Here is a 15,856-nt window from a genome sequence, read left to right as displayed (position 1 = left end):
TACCTTTCCAACCCCAACTCTAGATAAATTTGGGTCTCTTCGACCTCCCATTGCCCACTATGGGGCTGGCAAATATTTCTCAGATAAAGTCATAAAATCAGGCTGAGTTGTGAGTTGTGAGGGTAGAGAGATACCAAGATCATAGACAGTTTAAATTGGGAGACAGTCAAGAGAATTCAAGTCTTAGCACCATCTTGCAAGTGAGATGGAGAGTTAGTTAGTAGTAGAGCTAAAAACAAGTGCTGAAGTTTCCTGACCTTTGTTTCAATGAGTTTCCAGCATAGTGAATTGGGAAGTAAGAAAGTTATATAAAATATGAGAGAAGAGAAAAAGCATTAAGGTGGCCTGAAGTTCTGTAAAGGAAATAGTCTAAGCCCCCTCCCCACCCCAGCTTTATTGAAGTATAGTCAACAGGTAAAATTGTAAGATTTTTAAAGTGTACATTGTGATGATTTGATATACGTATACACTGCAAAAGAATTCCGCCCATCTAGTTAATTAACACGTCCATCACCTCACATCTTTATCTTTTTTTTTGTAAGAACATTTAAGTTCTACTCTCTTGGCAAATTTCAATTATACAGTACAATATTATCATCTGTAGTCACCATGTTATACATTAGATCCTCAAACCTTATTCATCTTACAGCTTGAGAGTTTGTATGCTTTTACCAACCTCTCCCTATTTCTCCCACCGTCCAACCCCTGGCAGCCACTTTTCTATTCTCTCTTTCTATGAGGTCAACCTTTTTTTTAGATTCAACATATAAGTATTTGTCTTTCAATGTCTGACTTATTACACTCAGCATAATGCCTCTGAGGTTCATCCATGTTGTTGCAAATGGCAGGATTCCATTCTTTCTTATGGCTGAATAATATTCCATTGTGTATATAAAAATGCCACATTTTCTTTATCCATTCATCCATCGATGAACACTTAGGTTGTTTCTATGTCTTGGCTATTTTAAATAATGTTACAGTGAACATGGGGGTGCAGATATCTTTTCAAGATAAGGATTTCTTTTCCCTTGGGTCTATACCCAAAAGTGGAATTGCTGGATCCTATGGTAGTTCTATTTTGAATTTTTTGAAGACTCTCCGTACTGTTTTCCACAGTGGCTGCACCAATGTACATTCCCACCAGTAGTGCACGAGGGTTCTCTTTTCTTCACATCCTCATCAATACTTGTTATCCCTTGTCTTTTTGATGACAGCCATTCTAATAGGTGTAAGGTGATATCTCATTGTGGTTTTGATTTACATTTCCCCGATGATTAGTGATTAGCACCTTTTCATGTATCTGTTGACCATTTGTATGTCTTCTGTGGAAAAAATTAAATTTTCATATTATTTTCAGCTCCTTAGCATAGTTGGATATAATTCCCAGGATTAAGAAAGAGCAAAGTGTTTCAAGGTATAGGAAAAATAAGATCACTGAGAAGAAACACAAAAACGTAAATTGGGTCCAATAACCCTGAGAATTAAAGTTAGTTGTGCATTTATCTGATCTCTTTTCTAGATTTTACGTGCTTAAAGAACAAGGTCATCATAATGTCATAATGATCTTTGCATCTCATGCAGTGGCTTCTCTGGGATAGATTTACTGTATGAGAATTATAGGACAGTTTTCAAAAAAGGTAACATCATGACTCTCATACAGATATAAAATGAGCAAGTGTTAAAGATTTTATTTAGCTCAAATGAGGGAAACAAGCAGATGTTATAACCTTTTCAAAGGAGAATCCAAAGAACAGACACATTTGTAGTTGAGGAATATTGAAATTATGCAAATGGAAGCAACACTAGCTTTTTCCACATGGGAAAGGGAAGTAAATTGGACCTGACAGGGCAGAATTTGCTACTCTACGGGCAAGAATAACTTTGCAATTATCAGCGATTTAAAGAGCTGTAAGATAACTCCCATACAATCAGAATCAGATAATCCATTATTGTGAATGCTAGGTCTAGGCAATGCACAGTTTTCCAGGGAAGCACAACTTTTTCCTTACACATATGTTGTATTCGATTAAATTATAAACATAAAACATATAAAGAGAACTTCACACTCAGTGTGATAAATAACACTTTGCCACTTGTAGCTCTCATATTTTTAAATGTTTATTTGTTTTCTGAAATACATACATTTTTAGAGTTTCAAGATCAAGTATCATCCAAAGAAGGTTACCTCCTTTCACCACACCTACCAGGATATTTGTCAAGAATTTTTTTGTTAGGGAGTTCCCTGATGGCCTAGTGGTTAGGATTCTGGGCTTTCACTGCTGTGGCCTGGGTTCAGTCCCTGGCTGGGGAACTGAGAGCCTGCAAGCCACGCAGCACAGCCAAAAAAACAAAACAAAACAAAAAAATAATAAGTTTTTTTTGTTAGAGAAACACAGAAAAATTCTTTAGTGACTTTGTTTCTTTTGTCCCACTGAGAGAATAAACCAAATTCTTCATGTAAACTTTAGCAGCCAAATTTAAAGGATGACCAAAGGAGATGAAAACTCCATTGTTCAAATGCTAAAGGAATTGTATTCAAGGCAAGCCATAGTTTGGCTTATAGAATATGCACACATAAATTTGTTAATGTGTAGAATCTAGTCATAATGGTTTGCACTTATTAAGAGTATTTGGACATGGCTTGGCTCCGTCCAAGGACCTATCTGCTCTTCTCATACCTACCTTCAGTTTTTACCTCCATCCTTGGCTCCACAGCTGTCTCTTTTTATACTAGTGGCTGTGTGTTCACAGAGTCACAGCCTTAAAATGTTCAAGTAGGGAAACAAAATTCCTTAAGGAATCAGTGATGAGAGGAAAGATCTGCAAGGATGCCTTAGCAGCTTGACCATCAATCTTTAGTCATATGAAAAGCTGGGATGATGTGAAGGGCAACTGCAACCAGTAAGGAGGGAAAAAAAGAAGTAGCCATGAGGCCAAGAATACCTGACATGGCTTTAATTTTCAAGATGAGACCTACACAGAGAGAAGATAATATCACAGTTTATAGAGGTTATCTGAACATAGTAGCAATTTTCCTTGTTCAGCTTTCACCTACCTACCTATATATGTACACGGTAAACAATTTAAGAACTGCTGATTCTTGGCAAAGAGCAATATATAGCCAGTCACAGGAAGACCAATTGGGCTAGAGGGGGAAGTGAACAGAGGTCATTTACATCTCATCTGTACTTCATCATTTTCCTCAGCAGTAGCTGGTGCTGGAATGGGAGATCAAACTTATCGATTGTTAGAAGCCTTTCCTTGGTGATTTCAGCAGAATAGTTTTAACTCCTTCTGATTCCTGAGTAGCTGTAGAGATAAGGATGGTTTGGCACAGTCTTCTTTTGCATCTTGCACATGAATTAATCCTGAGGGTACGTTTTGGGTAGATCACACCAAGCAATGTGCTCTAGGACGACAGGTCCTCTATAAATATATTTTAATGCTACTCATATAAACATTGTCAAAGTGGAAAGTTTACACATAGTTCTTCTTAATTCAGGAATATAGCAACAATTCAGTGTTAATAGTAAAAATATTAATTCACTAATACAACAATAGGGAGTTGTTTTAACACTATCTTCATAGAAACTCAAATGCTACCAGCATTATTACTGGCTTCAGAGGTAATTAAGCCATGGTAACGTCAAAGCTTTAAATAACCAATTTGGCTAAATAACGACAACAACAATAACTCATTTGGCTAAAACTAGGATTGTATCTTTTTTTTTTTTAATTTATTTTATTTATTTATTTTTGGCTGCATTGGGTCTACGTTGCCGTGTGCGGGCTTTCTCTAGTTGCAGCGAGTGGGGGCTTCTCTTCGTTGCGGTGCGCGGGCTTCTCATTGCGGTGGCTTCTCTTGTTGCAGAGCATGGGCTCTAGGAGTGCGAGCTTCAGTAGTTGTGGCACGAGGGCTCAGTAGTTGTGGCTCACGGGCTCTAGAGCACAGGCTCAGTAGTTGTGGTGCACGGGCTTAGTAGCTCCGGGGCATGTGGGATCTTCCCGGACCAGGGCTCTAACCCATGTCCCCTGCATTGGGAGGCAGATTCTTAACCACTGCGCCACCAGGGAAGCCCCAGGATTGCATCTTTTAATCCAGCCCTCTTTTTGCTTCCAGCTTGCAAATAACCAGCACAAATCTGGAAGTGTTATCTAACCTTCCTCTGTGCAGTTCATCAGTCATGCCACTAAAATTGATTCTTGACCTCTATACATGATTCTTTCCTTTGAAATTTCTCATGCTGTCTCTTCCTTCTATGCTTTAATGGAGGAGGTGTGTGTAACAAAATATGAGCGAGTCACTTTTTAATTTTGCAGTCCTCATTTGAATACCTAAGGTTTTTTAACCCCTAAGTATTTTTACTATATGTTTAAATTTTCTCATATATTGTTTTGATGTTTACATCTACTTCTCTAGATTGCAAATTACTGTTTCACCTATCAAGTAATCATAATGAAATTTGCCTTTTAAAATTTCTTGTGCCTCTGACCAAATGTTTAATAATGAAAAAATTTAATGTACAACATAAAGAGAAAGATCACTTTAGAATGATTTGTGAAATAATGTCAACCATAAAAATAAGGCTGGAAAAAAAAAAAAAATAAGGCTGGTTTCCTGAGCCAGAGCCTAAAAGAAATCATGTGATGAGCAAGAAAAAACATTTATAAAAGTTGACACAAAAGCAGTAGTGGAGTGAGTTGTCCTTCTTCAGGCCAAACCGGTGCTTATTTACAGCAGATGTCACACCTGTGACACTGGTGAATGTGAAATGGTGTGGTGGAAACCAAGCAGCCCTGGGGTTTTATGTTTTCAGCAAGGCTGCTGTGACAGATAAATGAACCAACATTTCCAGATTGCTGTAATCAGATTATTATAATCTGATTCTTCCATCTAAATAAATACCTAATTTCAACCATCTCAAGATAAGTTAAATTTTGAATGTCTTTCCTTCATATTTAATACCTGCACTAACCTTCTAACCTTCTATAGTGCTCTAAAAACACTATACCTTAAAGGTCAATGTGATCAAATATGGTAGATAAATTGACCTTGGTTCCAGCAAGAATGAATTTAAACCAGCAGTTTGGATAGTTGTAACACTGCCATTTCAAAAATACATGTGGCTTTTGTGTGTGTGTTTGTGTGTGTGTGTGTGTGTTGTCCTGAACTGGACACTCCTCCCTAGCTGTGTTGGGATCATGCAAGCCGTGCTGGCAGAGTGCCCACTGCATGTAAGATTGGGTCCCATTTTATAACAAACTGCTTTTACTCCCAAGAAATTGGAAAGCATTAAGTTATCTGTATTTGAGTCCGTCTTTCTCCTTGTTTTTTCAACTTTTCCATTAGCCAGAAGGGATTACCTGTGTAGGATGTCGTTTGTCACCTAAAAGAGAGATAACATTTCTATTTCAAATACAGATTTAATTTATGACCTAGAATTCATTATTATACTCCTTCTCAAGTAGTGGTACAAAGTAGCAAATTCTCAACAAACGATTATTGTTCCATGGAATTGCTGAATAACCTACAAGTAATTTTTTTAATGTTTTTTTATTGTGGTAAAAGTCACATAATATGAAACATATTTTTCTAACCATATTTAACTATACAGTTCAGTGGCACTAAGTACATTCACATTGTTGTGCAACTCTCACCATCATCCATCTCCCAAATGTTTCACCTTCCTAAACTGAAACTATCCCTTTTAAACACTAACTCCCCATTCCCCTCCCCACGCCCAACTCCCAGGCCCCTGGCATCTCCCAATTTACTTTCTGACTCTATTTTTAAACATAATGGAATGAAATACAAAAATGCCTGATGCCTTCCGTGTGGTAGAAGGGCGCTTACATGAAAAAGGCTCCCTTTTCCCCAGTTCCTCCAGTGATTTCTCTCCCTTTCATGTCCTCTACTCTTTAAAAACTGTTATATGTTCCATCCCTACTTCTCTTGACCCTGCACCACCATTCATCACATCTGTCCCCCACATTTTTCCATCTTATCTTCTTGTTTTTATAAGATGATGAAAGGTTTGTGAATAGAACTATTACTATATTTTAGCTGGTTGTCAAGATACTGTGGGGCGTTTTTAGCTGGTGTTATGATACAGACGACAGACCGTGGCATTAATCAGAGAGAGTGTCCAAAAACTAATAAACATAAGACAATCCAAAAAGCAGTCAGGCAAAGACATCAAACAAGATTTTATATACATATATATACACATATGTATGTATATATTACCATCCAGCCAACTATGCACATACATTTTATTAGTATCTAGTACAAAGTTGTACTCATTGTAGATATTCTTAAGTGGTTTTTTTTTTTTCTGTTTTTCATTTGAGTTTATGAAAATGATTGCATGGGTATTATAAGCAGTTGAATCCCCACTGATAGGCAAGGTATCTAGGTAATTGCACATCATAGAACCGATGGTAAAAGAGGTTAGTAGTTGGTAAGTGAAAAATACCCTTTGAACTCAGTGCAAACCCCGTATCAGTTTAGTAAATGGTCTGAGCACTGAGGTTTGGAGGAGGCACAGAGTATTCATTTCCTCTGCCAGCAGCTTAGAGTTCTGAGTTCACATTAGTTCCATCCACATCAGACTGACCCTTGCTTACTATGACTAACACTAGGCCATAGAGAGCCATCCGAACATCTAGCATTTATTCACCAGAAAGAACTGAATGGCAGTTATACTGACTAAATTTTGCTTTTTAAAAATAATATTGCAAACCAATCCTTAGGGTGGTCTAACTAATAAGCAGATTTAAAACCATCCATTATGCACTTTATTTTTCTCTTAGTTTAAAAAACAGAGTGGGCAGTAGTAACTTTATCAATGGTGCTGTTTTAGGTGAAATGTAGTTTAAATATTACAGGTTTTAAAAATTCCATGGCTAACATATTTTATAAAAAGCAGATTTCTTTTTATTATGTTTATATTCATTTGTATGTAGTAGCCAAAAGAATTTGGCCATTAGAAATGTTTGCAGGAGTATCTCTATAGGAAATAAGTTTATATGGTTTTGAGAATTACTGTAGATGGAGGCAACAGAAGATGGAGAATTAAAAGAGTTATTATGGGAAATCAATAAATGTTAATTGGTAATGATGGTGAAGTTTAGAGAATGGAGCAATTGATTCAAGAGCTGTAAATTATCATCCGTTTTGATGACATGGGTGCCTCCCCATTGAACCCATCCTTGATTGATGAACTAAGAACTGAGTAATAACCTCAGAAACAGAGAAACTACTTGTGAAGCTAAACTCAGTAGATTTTTGCAATGTTTTCCTTCCAAAATAAGCAGGAATCAGTGATGGTAAAAAGTTGTGGGCTTTTGTGCTGTTACAGCTAGAAGTTTCAGGGAATCATTTTTAGTTTGCAGTAAAGAAACAAGATCTATACATACCTTTTCCCTCCCTCCCTCCCTTCCTTCCTTCCTTCCTTCTTCTTTCCTTCCTCCTTCCTTTCAAGGCATCAGTGAACTGTTGAAACAGTGTTTGGGGAGTATTCAGTATTCTGTTTTGAACCACATTCCTTGTGGTTGGGATTACAGAGTGCTCGCTCTTGGTTAAGGTTGTCGGTGGTGAACTCAGGTTTGTAGACAGCTGTGGTTCTCAAGTAGCTGCTCACTATCATCTGGGAAGCTTTTTAAAAAGTACTGATGCCTGGGGGTCTGCCCTCAAAGATTCTGATTTAAAGGTCTGGAGTAGGGCCCAGGCATAAGTAGTTTTTAAAAAGCTTCCAAGATGACTCTAGAATTGCTGATGTACAGGTTAACTGTTAGATGACTAACAATAATAATGAAGGTCAAATTATAAAATGGAAATGCAGCTTTATAATTGCTCTTTTTCCTTTTTCAATTACATAAATAATCTATAAATTTTCTGGTTATTTAAAAAAGAAACAATACAAGAATTTATGGAGTAAAAATGAAAGTTCACCTTCACCTTTACCTGTATTCTCTCCATATGTAACCACTGTTAATGTACTGTTTTTCCTTCCAGTGGTTTTCCATGCATTTAAAAATGCATATTTACTTATAATCATATATAGTGTTTTTGAAACATAAATGAGATTACACCATCTTTTGTTTATTATTCTGTGGTTTGCTTTTTTCACTTAATTTGGCTTGGAGATCTTTCCATGTCAATACATATAGATCTACTTCATTTTAAAAAATATTCTTTTACTTCATTCCTTTCAATATCTGTAGAGTGTTTCTCAGTATATGTGGGCTTAAATTTCCTTTTTCATTTTCACATATTTGTAGCTCAATGGTAAAGAGCAAAAACTCTGTAGCCAGACTACCTGGTTTTGACTATAAGTATTTATTATTGTTGGTGGTATTATTACCATTTAATTTTTCTATTTTTTACCAATATGGACAATACTCTAGTTAATATTTTAGTACCCAAATCATTATGCTTATCAATGAATATTCCTGTAGGGCAAATTCCTAGCGTTAGAGTTGCTGGCTCAGAGAGTATGCATATTAATATTTTGAAATGTGCTGTCAAATTTCCCTCCAAGAGCAATTTACATTTGCTCCAGCCAATAGAATCTCACTGCAGTATTTATTTCAAGGCCTCAATAAATTGTTCACGTCACAGTGTGGCTTCATGGGCTAATAACCACAATGGCTGGAATTTATTTTCTTTATTTTGGCTGGAATTTCATTGAGTCAGTTTGATAGCTCTGATTATAGCATATCAACCTGAAGTTCCAATTTATGGTCTGAAACATATGATTAAGGAACATGGAAAAATTACTTACTGATTTTTTTTTTTTTTTTTTTAGACGAAAACTTTCAACATAGAAAGTACAAGAGGGGTAGGGGAAAAAAACTGGGCTTTGGCAGTGAAAAGTCTGACGGACTAGTTACAGGCTTTAGATGGAACAGCTCAAAGAGAGAAGCTCACTTCCTCACACCATAGTGACAGAACAGTAACCCAAGTCTCAAGAAAAATCTACTTCAAATCTGTGTGTTTGTTGGTGTTTTAAATTCAGGACCCTTATATGTTTTTAGACTTATACATAATAAAATTTACGTCAGTATCGTTGGGTATAATAATGTTTTTATATAATGAAAATGCAAGTGAAATTTATTATTTTCAATTCGAATTTCCTTCTCTGTATACTCTCTTGAGTCTTAATTTTCTCATCAACACAACGTTGATATTTAGTACCTACTTCATAGGATTTGGGGGAGGAGTCAATTTTATATTACATATTAAAAACCTTTAGGCACTTCCCTGGTGGTCCATTGCTAAAGAACCCTCCTTCCAATGCAGCGGACGATCCCTGGGTCAGGGAACTAAGATCCCACATGCCGTGGGACAACTAAGTCCGCACACCACAACTACGGAGCTCGCGTGCCTCAACAAGAGAGAGAAAACCCACACACCGCAACAAAGATCCCACGTGCCACAACAAAGACCCAGCGCAGCCAAAAAATAAAAATAAATAAATTAAAAAAAAAAAAACCTTTTGCACAATGTCTGGAATATGGTAAACTCTTAATAAATTGAACCTCAGTATTATTCCTATTATTATCATTTTAATTCTGTTAACAGTATGTTCAGCCCTGCTGTGGATAGATTATTTTATTTTTAGCATGAGTTAAGGTAATTGAGGGGGGATACTGGCTTTTGTATTTCAAAAGATACACATGAAAGATTTTCTGGTGTTAAAAAAATTTTTTCTGGTGTTAAATATGTATTTGTTCCATAAGAACACTTTTTAATAAACATAAATCACCACTAACCAATGTTTTTGAAAACTCAATATTTTTACCATTGTACTTAGGAAAAATATATAAAAGTTAACATTATTAAAATGTTTTTATTGTTTAATTGGCTTACAGTCTTAGGAGTTTGGATATAAGAATAATAAAAGAAACAAATTTGCATAAAGAATAGGTTGCTTTGATAGAGGTCAGAAAATGTGTGCACCGTTACTGTTTCTAGCTCTGTGGTTCATCAACATTTTCCAACTGTCCTCTTGGTATTTTGGGGCAGATCCTATGGAGTGAATAAGCTATATACCCAGTTGTGAATTTAGGTTGTTTGGAAGCTTTCAGAATAAAATGAGGCCTTCTGGAAGGTTGGCCTAAGAATCTGTCTCTCTTACCCTCAGGAGGTACAGGGTGGGCATATTGCTTCCACCACTCTGGATCCTTTGCTCTCCTGCTCTCTTGGGGTCTGTGATGGCATTTCTGCCCATCCCCCTCCCTCCCATGTTCAGACTGGGATCCAGCACTCCCAGGTCTTGGGCTGATTGACACACAGTTGAATTAGATAACAAGTGTTCAGACAGAGTAAAATCGAAAACTGTAGCCTTGATGAATGTCATTAGTGTCATTTCTGGATTTTAGTTGGACTGTATCGGAGTTAACAACGATAATCTCTTCAAGGAGTTGGTTATCGTTTCTCCAGATTAGTTTCTGAAAGTCTTTCCGATCTGTGACTCTTCTTTACCCCTCTGGCCTCCCATTTGAAACTTCACTGATCCTTTCTCTCATCTCTCTTTTCCAGGGATTTTATTATACTCCTTTCTATATTCATCCCTCCTTCCTGCCGCATCGCTTGCACTTTTCCCACTCTGTTCTCTCTCACTGATACTGCTTTACTTACTATTCTTTCAACATTCCCTTCCTCCTTAGAAGTTTATAGATCACTGTACCCTTATCCTTAATGCCTCCCTCTAACCCCCCAGAATATGGATCTAAGTTTCCATATATATTCTTATTAAGTTAACACTTTAAAATACTTAGAAGCGCCTACGTTATATTTTTTTTCTGTTACACTTTTAGACAAGCAAAGCTGACTTTCTCTCGTTATGTAGTGTCACCTCTCATCTTAGTTGATCCCTTCTGGGACCTGTTTTAATGCTCGTGTCACAACATAAAATTCATGCAAATTAACAAAAGCAAGCTGATTTGGAGAGGTGTGGAGAGTGAACAAAGGAGCCTAGTACCGTTCAGAGCTTTGTATGGAGAATGTGGTGTGATATTATTTGTGAGCTGTTCCATTTTCCTGTCGGTCCCTTGGGAAGGAAGGAGTTTCATAATGGGGTGTGACCTGCACTTCTAGTAAGTGTGATTGGCATTGAATGTTTAAATAGAAGAGGAGGATACATATCATTCCTCCCCTTTAAGGCAAAGCACAAATATACTGAATGCAAATCTTTTCAGTGTGGAAGGCAGTCTGGCCTAATGATAGCATGAATCTGAAAAGCTAAGGGAGTGAATTAACTATGCAGATCAAAATGCAAGGAAGCCAAAATTCCGTAGTATCCTTAAAAGTAACTTTTAAAACCCAAATGTAATGGTAAATGCACATACAGAATATGATGGAAGACCCCATTTGAAAAAATGGAATTCTGACATCAGCCCCTTGGTAAATGAGTGGGCAAATGGTTCCCTGAATTGGATAGCAGCGCACATACCACAGTGACTGATGAAATTGATGTGTCAGTGGGAGAGTGGCTCTATTACTCAAATCCTTTAACCTATTTTCTCTCTCTTCAAAAATGAGCTCCTGAGTGGATGTTATCCTCAAGGAAGTGAATTTAATTCAAAAGAAGCTGTTTTATAGATGGGCAAATTTAGTTTAAGAATTCACTTTTCCATTATAGAAGAGAACTATGTGGAAAAACATTATTATAAGTAATATGCTTATAATTCTCAAAGATGCCATTTTTGATTGTATTTTGGGGACCTGAATTTCAAGCATTAGTAATTTTTATTCTTTAATTTTGAATTATCTCTTAGAACACATGGCTAAAAAAACATTGAATCTGCATTGTAATAGTTTCATTAACTTATTAAGGTATGTAATTACACAATAAATAATCATAAAAAATGATTTCTTAGTTTTTCCCATTAACTTTTGAAAATATGATGCTTTCTTTTTTCCTGACATAAATACTTGTTAATTACTGCAAAGAATAAAAGTCCATCTTGTGAATCCATTATTCTGAAATTTGCAAGGTAATATTGATAACTGGAGAAGCAGGCTGTAGTTATCCTGGTTTTTGCCAAGTAAAAATAAATTCACTCTGTAACTTATCTCAGAAGATAAAATACATAACCATAAGTATCCTACATATACTTCCCAGTAGGTTAATAGTAGCTTGTCTTGGAAGTATATGGTAATATAAGTTATTAAGCTTGCTAGTCTCTCACACATGCACACACACAAATCTAATTAAGTATAATTAACTATTTTGTCATTATGATCTTTAAGCTGATTCTCACAGTTACCACCTATCTTGCTATCATTTTTTTAAAACGTGACCTATTGTGTAAATTTCATGAGAATTATGGAGTCATAAATGTATTTGGAAAATAAATTTAAAATAGAAAGCCCTTAGGGGCTTCCCTGGTGGCACAGTGGTTGAGAATCTGCCTGCTAATGCAGGGCACACGGGTTTGAGCCCTGGTCTGGGAAGATCCCACATGCCGCGGAGCAACTGGGCCCGTGAGCCACAATTACTGAGCCTGCGCGTCTGGAGCCTGTGCTCCGCAACAAGAGAGGCCGCGATAGTGAGAGGCCCGCGCACCGCGATGAAGAGTGGCCCCCGCTTGCCGCAACTAGAGAAAGCCCTTGCACAGAAACGGAGACCCAACACAGCCAAAAATAAATAAATTAATTAATTAATTAAAAAAAAAAAAGAAAGCCCTTAAAACATTTCATTTGGAGCCAAATCAGTAAGCAAATTTTGTATTCAACAAGTAGATTAAAAACCTTTATAAATATAAAATTTTAATCTCTCCAGTTGATGGTGTTTTATTGTTTTTAATATAAAATTTTAGAAGAAAGAAAATCTGACTGAAATTGAGCAATGTATCTTCCAAATAATTTCTCAGCTTTTAGAAGCTGTCAGAATTTCAAACATATAGTACAAACGGTGCCTCCAGTGTGCATTCAGGTATTAATTAAAGATGGATTTATATTTATTTCAATTTAGAAGAATTTACCCTGAAGGAAAACTAACTTCTTACAGAAAGAAAAAGTTTTTCCCACCCCTGAACTAGCATCAACCTTTATTAATCTGATCTAAGTATCAAGAAGCTTTCTTTTAGAGCATTCTTCTGATTCAGACACTTTCTATCTCGTTCTAATATTACTTGGTAATTCCCCAAATACCATTCACCATAGATGTCTGACTTTCTTATTTATCAAATTTCACTGCACTGATTTCTACAATGGGAAAGAATTCTTCCAGTTCAGCTGGTTTCCACAGCCAAATAATTAACACCCAAAGAAATGTTAAACTCATAAAATTTAATTTGGTCTATAATTTTCCCAGTTGCTGGTTGAGTTGGTGTTGCATTTTAGTCAACAGCTGTGTTTTTTAACTGCCTTTTCCAAGCTAGCTGGTTGTTTTTTGTTGAACGTGGCTGCCCTCTAGTGGACTAAATTTCCTTTACAATAACCTAACTGTCAAATCCAAAGCAGTCATTTATATATGGAAGTGATTAGTCTTTCATGCCTTCGGACTCTCGTTTTTCATTGACTTTTGTGTTTAATACAACACGTTTGTTGTTAAGAAGGCATATTAAAATAAGCTGATCTCTTTGACGGTCTGCGTATTTTAGTATATTTTCGACTTCTGACCTATTTTGTGAGACACGCTCCTTCTTAAGGTCTTTTCATTTTTCTTGTTGCAGATGCTACAACTGTGGTGGCCTTGATCATCATGCTAAGGAATGTAGTCTACCTCCTCAGCCAAAGAAGTGCCATTGCTGTCAGAGCATCACGCACATGGTGGCGAACTGCCCTCACAAAACTGTGGTGCAGCTGCCCGCCGGTTCTCAGGGAAGACAGGAAGCAGAGCCCCAGCCGTGCACCGCGTTCCCTCGAGAGGTGGGGGGGGGCCACGGCTATCCGTCACCACCGTTTCCTCAGGAGGCGAGGTCCGAGGTCTCAGAGTGGCCAGGCAGGTCACCTGCAGAAGCTTCCTCCACAAAGTCACCTGCAGCACCAGAAGATCAAAGCAAAAAGGGGCCTTCCGTGCAAAAAAGGAAAAAGACATAACCCTTTTTCTTAACGTATCGTTTTCTCTCCCCGGTTGGGAAGTCTACCTCATGCAAGTACAGGGGAACAGTATTTCACAAACAGCAGCTGACCTGGGATTTTTAACTACTGTTGAGGAACTGTGAATTTTTTTAAACAGACAAATCACTCTTAAGCAAATTACCTTTGAGCAGGGTGTCGTGTGTCATGTGACTCAGAGGATGCGATGCTCTGTGTATCTGTATGTGCTTGTGTGAGAGGGAGAGAGCCTGAGTCTGTGTGTGTGTGTAGGAGGATTTTCTATAGAATGTAGACATATATATATAAAGAGGGTTTGTCTTTATATATGTGTGTAGAGAGATGTAAGCACACAGCCTCCCTCGCAGAATTGGACATCCCCAAGAATCGAAAACCCAGGTAAAGCATTTTAGATGGTTTTGAAAATAACCCTTGGAGTTTTTCTTGAAATACCATTCCCTTTATATTACATTAGGAAAAAAAAACAAAACAAAACATGACTGTTACCTTTTGTGTGAACCAAAGGATACTTCAGATCTCAGCGCTGCCAATCCTATGGTACTAAAGGTTTTTAAGACATCAGTTCTCCCGAATTTGGGATTGCCTCTTTTTCTTGATATCTGTAGAGTGTGTCCCCCACCCCACCCCCTTTGAAGGCAGTACCTTAACTCCATATGCCTCTGACTGCCATAAGCTTTTTTGAATCTGGGATACATAACTCCAGAAAAGACAATGAATGTGTAATTTCTGTGCCGATATTTCAGTGTTTTTAATTCATATGTTTTTATTGTAAATTAGATGCCTATTCAGAGAAATGAAGGGGAGGGCAATGTATAAAGGTAGTGACTTGATTGTTTTCAATGGTATTTTGATACTCGTTATAATCTTTTACCTGTTGTGAGGTTTTTGAGGGACTGTGGCAACAGCAGCTTCCCTTGACCAAGTCAATCCTTCTAACCATCGCTTCGAGTGGAGGCCTCCTTGTTTACTACTGAAGACCTTGGAGGAAAACTCCAGTTGTTTGGTGTATATTTTTGGTGGCTGTTTTTATTCCCCCTGGAGAGTTACCTAACTTGTTTCTAAAACAAACAAACAAAACAGCACAGATGTGAGTAAAATGCCAGGGTTGAGAATGAAAATTTAAGTGGATGCTCACAATTGCCCAATTACGTGTGACCTTGAATAATATTAAAAAGCACCGTGTTTGATGGCGGGCGACTAGAGTGGTGAGCCTGGGGCAGGAGGTTCCCAGACCTCTCCTACCAGAGAGCTGGGAGTATTTTATTACCATACAGTTCATCTTAGGGGAATTCCCTCATGACTGCTACTGAAGGGACGTATGTGGGAGATTCAGGATGAACATTCAGTGATGGGGACAGAGGTGCTTCTCAGGTTGGTCCTCAGTTACAGTAATAAACTGGCTGGGGGCCAGTCATAGTATTGGTCCCTTCAGGTTTCAGTCATGAAAAGCATTCATTCTGGTGTCATCCTGGTTCTAGATGTTACGGATCAATTTTGGAAACATTTTCCAAGAAGGTACCAATTAGTGGTGATGCTTAACATTGGCAATAAATATAGTTGTGTATGAGCCTGTTGGTGTAAGCTCAGATAATCAAAACCAGAAAATAGCATGATTCAAATGAGACACGTTCTGCTGAACAGTTTCTGCTCCCTCCCCCACTTGTCCTGCCGAGGGAGGCTTGTTGTACAGTTGTGCTGCCGTTTCAGCAAGCAAGCCACGCAGAAGGAGAGCCTCGGGCTGGGCCGCCAGCCCTTCCCAACTCAGCTTGAGTTGACAGTGTTTGT

At 37.6% G+C, this 15,856-nt stretch overlaps 1 protein-coding gene across 2 annotated transcripts in view; it reads left to right on the top strand.

Annotated features, from left to right (window-relative positions):
• The window catches only part of LIN28B (lin-28 homolog B), a 129,829-nt gene extending 115,776 nt beyond the window's left edge, over positions 1-14,053 (top strand). For both annotated transcript variants that reach the window (XM_068551327.1, XM_068551328.1), the window contains exon 4: positions 13,687-14,053. In XM_068551327.1, coding sequence (XP_068407428.1) covers positions 13,687-14,053 — 367 coding nt within the window. The remainder of the gene's footprint in view (positions 1-13,686) is intronic.
• Positions 14,054-15,856: the final 1,803 nt, after the last annotated feature.

This window comes from Eschrichtius robustus, chromosome 9, assembly GCF_028021215.1.
Source record: "Eschrichtius robustus isolate mEscRob2 chromosome 9, mEscRob2.pri, whole genome shotgun sequence".
Lineage (NCBI taxonomy): Eukaryota > Metazoa > Chordata > Mammalia > Artiodactyla > Eschrichtiidae > Eschrichtius > Eschrichtius robustus.
This window is presented reverse-complemented; position numbering and strand designations above follow the sequence as displayed.